This window comes from Gossypium raimondii, chromosome 9 (assembly GCF_025698545.1).
Source record: "Gossypium raimondii isolate GPD5lz chromosome 9, ASM2569854v1, whole genome shotgun sequence".
NCBI lineage: Eukaryota > Viridiplantae > Streptophyta > Magnoliopsida > Malvales > Malvaceae > Gossypium > Gossypium raimondii.
In genome coordinates, this window is record NC_068573.1 from 22,385,822 (window position 1) to 22,392,202 (window position 6,381).

The 6,381-nt window shown below is 34.8% G+C and overlaps 1 protein-coding gene across 1 annotated transcript; it reads right to left on the minus strand.

The window, feature by feature from the left end:
• LOC105798678 (LOB domain-containing protein 40) lies at positions 1 to 1,207 on the minus strand. Its single transcript, XM_012628839.2, has 2 exons — positions 838 to 1,207; positions 1 to 748 (listed from the first exon to the last, which is right to left on the minus strand). Exons 1-2 carry the CDS (start codon positions 1,025 to 1,027, stop codon positions 219 to 221), a joined length of 720 nt encoding a protein of 239 aa, XP_012484293.1. The 5' UTR covers positions 1,028 to 1,207; the 3' UTR covers positions 1 to 218.
• Positions 1,208 to 6,381: the final 5,174 nt, after the last annotated feature.

Genomic DNA, 6,381 nt, shown 5'->3' on the forward strand with positions numbered 1-6,381 from the left:
TAGGTGTGTAATTTAATTTTAATTTAAAAAATTAAAACCGGAATCGATACAACATAAAATGATTCACAGCGTGGGGAGTTTGAATGTAACAAATAAACCACTTTTTTTCTTCTCAAAAACAAAACAAACTTGTATAACTTTTCAACACTTTTCCTCTTCAAGCTATTTACCACAAATCTAACTCTCTAACTTTAATATTTCCTATAAACGCTAAAAACCTAACATAAACCCTCTACTCGGCCTCCACACGTGGCATCGCCACCGCCTTTGACATTATTCCCTCTCTTCTTTGTCCTGGGTTCCAACCCTAATGTCAACTCCAACTCCAAATCACTCCCATTGCCTAACTCATCACCCTTAGCCAACGAACCCTCCACCGTCTCCACCGATAAGCACTCACCTTCCCAACTATCTCCTCCCTTACTCACCGGTTCAAAAACAACCTCCTCCAGCTTCGGCTTCGGTTTTGAAGCTGACCGCTTGAACCGTCCCTGGGACTTAACTTTGCGAAGCCCATCATCGGATTTCTTGTCTTTTGAAACGTGTCGAATGTCAAAGGAGGATTTAAGCTGCGGGCACTTGGAAGCCGACAATTCAGAAGGAACTTGTTTAATCGGCGACCCATTTAAAACCGCGTCGACGGCTGCTTCACACAGATGCCAGTTCCCGGAGCACATCAACCCGACCGAACCATGAGCTGGGTCCACTATCCGACCGCATGCTTCGTATAGCAATGATTTAAAAACTCCTGTTACCCAAAAAAGGACATTTAACCATTTTGCCTTTGATAAAAACAGAAAAAAAAAAAAAATCTTTTTAGATTAGATAGAAGAATACCAGGACGGAGATTCTGAGGGCCAGCACCAATAAGATTAATAAGACCAGCACGGCCGTAGAATTTAGCAAGGAAAAGGGTGGCATTGGCTTGGGATTGAGCGTTAGGAATCCATTGGAGACAAGGTCTTATAGTGCAGCTTTCAGTACAGCCTTTGCGAAGGACTCGACAACCGTTGCAACTCATCCGCATGAATGAATATGTTAAGAAAGATTAATTTGGTTGGAAGATGGAAGAGTATTATAACCGAAGTAGTGTTTGATTGAAACTTGGAAAAAAAGAAAAGAGAAGGTTATTTAAATGGAGTTGGGGACGTGGGATTGTTTCGTTGAAAAGAGTGGGGAGGGTGGTGCAGTGGTTTCCAAACAAACAGGTGATTGACTGACTTTTGTGGGTTTTGGGCAAGTGGGCAAACAATAATGGTTGAATCTTCATTTGCTTCTTTATCTTCTTTCCTGTGCTTCCATATTTGCCCATTTATTTTGTTAATTTTACATTTATATTCTAAATAATATGATTTTATAATTTATCAAATAACACCTAAATTTCTAATAAAATTTTCTTTTAAATTTTAAATTTACTTCAAAATTAAATGATTGTAAATTTCACCAATTAAAAATATAATAAATCTGAAGTTTATTCACAATTGTAGTGATATATTTACTTTTTATCCATGTTTTTATTTTGAATTATTATTAATATTTCTTCAATGTGACTGAAGAATCAAGATTTATTATAATAATCCTTAAAGAAATTGAACGAAGGGCAAGTAATTTAGGGCTATTTCTTTTAGAATTTTATAACTGAACTTAATGCCCAATTAAGGAATAAATCTTAATGTAATAAAAATAGAAAATGTATTTAATAATGATCATTTCTCTCTTTATTCACTTAGCTTTCAAACAATATATACTAAATCTCTAACTCTATAATAATTAATATTACTCTATCCCACCACAGTTAGTTTTATTTCCTAGCTAATGGAGCCTGAGAAAATAAAAGAAGGGAAGGATAAAGGGGGCCATGGATAAACATAAAAAAGTAAAGGGCATAAATTGTAAATAAATGTCGAATGTAAGGTTAAGATACAGAAACTAAAGGCATTTGCCGTACAAGAGGTGAGGCAGACGAGTTTCAGATTCTTGCCTTGCTGACGAGTCGCCACATAATGGCACAAGCACCTAACACTCTCAATAGCATCCCCTGTCACACGCCCTTGTATCCACGCGCCTATTAAGTGTGAAAGTATAAGGTGAACTGAAAAGGCGCGCGTGGTCCTTGTTAAAAAGAAAGGGAAAAACGCGGTTCTGGCTCTCGTCAATTCCCGGTTTTGTGGGATCCGTAGGGCGGTTATTGATGATAAAAATGGTGATGGGAAATGGGGTCTATGGGCGCCCTTAGTTCCAATGCAACGCCTCTGGTTTTGTTTGCTTTTATATTATATTCCCATAAGCATGGAGGCTAACTTTCCTTGACTAAAATATCATTTTATTATTAATTTTTGGTGCGATTTAATCAAATACTTCTAATTAAATCAATTACTAATTTTTTTTTAAATAATCAAATTTAAATTACATGTTTTAGTTAGTGTTATGGGTCAATCAAACATTAATTTCATTATGAAATTAATAAAATATCATACACAAGCTAAGTTATATTTTCATGAACAAATCAATAAAGTTACTTTTGAAATAAGATTTGAACTCGAAATATCATGTGGAATAAATATTTAAATTTACAATTGTACTCAAAGCATTAATTAACTTTTATATAAATCTAATATTATATTAAGGGTTAACCAAATACCAATTCATTCTTGAAATCAATAAAATATCCTCTCATATGCAAATTAAGTTATATTTTTATGTGAGTTTTTTTTGTCTTTTCTATATGATAAGTTAATAAAAATTTATGATAATAGAAATTAAAACCGAATACCATGTGCAATAAACATTCAATTTTATTATTTTAACCAAAGTATCAATTAGTTTTATATGAATTATTAATTAGAATAAATAACATAAATAAAATATATATTTACTATCAATCTATTACATATATAAGCATGAATTTAGAAAAAGTTAAACTAATGAGAATGCCTTTTATTTTTCATCATATTACTATAATATTTAATTTAGAATTATTAGTTAACAAAGTTGAAATAAATAGAAGTTCTAATAATTATTATAAATTTAAAAATAATTATAATTTAATAAAAGTTGTGATAATTACACATTTTAAAATAATTATAATTTAATTTACAACAATTAGTTAAAAGTTGTGCTAATTATAAAATAGAGTTATTACTTGCACAAAACTCTAAATATAAAATATAAAAAAAGCTTGATAATTATTACAATTATTAGTTAAAAAAATTATGTAAAAAAAGTTGTGCTATTTTTATAAGAGTCATTATTATAATAGAACTCTAAGTGTAAAATATAAGAGTTATTATTATTCGTGTACCTATTGCATTCTTTGTCAAGTCAAGAGTTTGGGTATTTTGCCAAGCCCTCTACCTATGCAGCGCAACCAGTCAAGGGTCAACTCAAGAGATAGATGTAATTTTCACAATGACGGGGGGCACAAGACCAAGGATTGCTTCACTTTGAAAAATGTTATAGAAGAGGCAGTTAGCAATGGTGAGCTGAAGGATTTTGTGGCTCAGGGTGCTTCGACATCAAGTCAGGGTTTGCAGGGCATGATAAGGGAAAACAAGAGGTTAGGGGTATAATACATGTGATAATTGGTACGGGTGAAAAGTGGGAAACCCCTAACATGAAGAGAAAGGCTCATATTAGAAGTGTAATGTCAGTTAGTTCACTAAAAAGGCTGCGTCAACAAGAGAAGTGGAAGGTACAATTTAATGATGAGGATGGGAATTCAATATATGATGAGGAAGGAAATGATCCAGTGGTCATGTCAGCAACTATAATAGGATTTGAGGTGAAGAAAATTTTGGTTAACAGTGGAAGTGTTATGGAAGTATTGACTTGGGACGCATACCAGTAGATAGGGCTCAATGAACAAGTTTTGAAGAAGGCAAGCCCTTTGTATGGTTTTGCAAACCATCCAGTCGAGGTGAAAGGATGTATTACCTTGCCTATTACCTTGAAGGATGGCAAACACACCACCACAAAGTATATTCGGTTCTTTGTGGTAAATCATCCAATGGCTTAGAATGCTATCTTTGGACATCCAATTATGAGAATAACTAAAATGATGATTGCAACTTTTTGTATGAAGATTAAGTTTCCCACTAAGACAGGAATAAGTTTCATAAAGTCTGACCAACAAACAGTCAGGTAGTGTTATATGTTGTCAGTTAAGCAAACACATGAGTAGAGACCGCAAGGTCAGGGTTCGCAATAGGAAGAAATGGCTAGTCATGTTTTAGATTTGGATAGTTTGGATATCAGAAGTGAGAAAAGAATTCGCAAGCCAAAAGCAACAAAAGTCACAGAAACTTTGTAGTATGATAACACAGATAAGTTGGTAAGGATTTCATCAGTATTAGTAGAAGAAGAAAAAGATGACTTGGTTTAGTGTTTGAAAGAGAATTCAGACATTTTTGCATTGTCAACTGCAGACATGCTTGGTGTGGATCCTCAAGTGATTGCTCATTAGTTAAATGTGTCTCCCGAGGTCAAGCTAGTCAAGTAGAAAAAAAAAGGTTTGCTCCGCAAGTCGTGGAGGCCATTAGGAAGGAGGTAAGAAAGATGCTTTTAGCGGGATTCATTAGGGAAGTGACATACTCGAATTTGGTATCAAATTTTGTGATGGTAAAGAAGACTAATGTAAAGTGGAGAATGTGCAAAGATTTCACCAGTCTAAACAAAGCTTACCCAAATGATAGTTTTCTTTTACCCTCAATTGACAGGCTGATCAATGCATCCTTAGGCCATAATTCATGAGTTTTATGGATGCATTCTTAGATTATAATCAAATTTCCATGGCTCTAAAAAATCAGGATAAAACAACCTTTGTCACGGAAGAAAGCTTGTTGTGCTATCTAGTTATGCCTTTCGGGTTGAAGAATGCAGGTGTAACCTACCAGAGATTGGTTTATAAGATTTTTAGAGAGCAAATTGGTCGCGGTGTTAATGTCTATGTTGATGACATGTTGGTGAAGAGCTCTACTTTATGGGGGCATATTCAAGATTTGTTTGAAGCTTTTGCTGTTCTGCGAGCTTATAACATGATGTTAAGTTTGGAAAAGTGCACTTTTGGTGTGTGAGCAAGAAAATTCTTAGGTTTCCTAGTTTCAAAGAAAAGTATAAAGGCAACCCCTAAGAAGATCCAACCCATTCTAGATAAGCCTCCATTGAAGACTATTAAATAAATTCAACACTTAACAAGGAGGGTGGTCGCACTGAATAGGTTTGTCTCCAGGATGGCAAATAAGTTTTTACCCTTTTTTAAAGCCTTAAGAACTTCTTTTAGTTGGACAAAGGAGTGCCAAGATGCTTTTGAGAATCTTAAGTTGTATCTCATGTCTCCACCACTTCTGATGTCACATCGAGTGGGGGAGACTCTTTATCTTTATCTAGAGACCTCTGAAGAAACAATGGTAACAATTTTGATCAAGACAAAAGGGGTTTGCCAATTTCTAGTGTATTATGTTAGCAATGTGATACAAAATGGCGAACAAAGGTACTCAAAGACAAAAAAGCTAATATTTGCTTTAATAGTGGCAGCTTGCAAATTGTGACCCTCCTTTTAAGCTCATCCAGTGATTGCCATGACAAATCAACCCATCAAGGACATTTTGTCTAGAGTAGATACTTCAGGTAGAATGACTAAGTGGGGAAATGAATTGGCAACGTTCGAAATAGAATATGTGGTGATCACCTAGGTGGAGGTTATTAGCACAAAAGGTTCTCAGGTAGGGGTATTGCTTGCCAACTGTACATAAATATGCACACTATATGGTTTGTACTTGTGGTTCCCCCCAGAAACGTGCTCAAGTGCAACGATCACCAGCTGAGCCTATGCAAATAATGTCTAGTCCTTGTCCATTTGCAACTTGAGGAATAGATATTTTGGGTGCATTTCTAATAGCCACAATTCAAAATAAATTCATAGTTATAGTTGTGGACTATTTCACTAAGTGGATAGAAGTTGAAGCTCTAGCTACAATCACAGTAAAACAAATGGAGTCTTTTCTTTGGAAATCTATTGTTTGCAGGTTTGACATTCCACGTTTGATTATAACAAACAATGGAACCCAATTCCAAGAAAAATTTAAGAACTTCTACAAGGATCTATAGATTGCTCTCGCTCAAAGCTCTGTAAAAACTCCCCAAACAAATGGTTAAGTAAAAGTAATGAATAAGAAGACTCTAATGGATTTAAAGAAAAAAGTTGATGAGGCCAAAGGGGCCTGGTTAGAAGAGTTACCAAGAATTGTATGATCTTTGCGAACCTCACCTCATACAACAACAGGAGAGACAACATTCTCACTGGTATATAGGGTAGAAGCAGTAATTCCTGCTGAGATAAGCCTGTAATCTCACAGGACATCTTATTTTGATGAAAATGCCAAC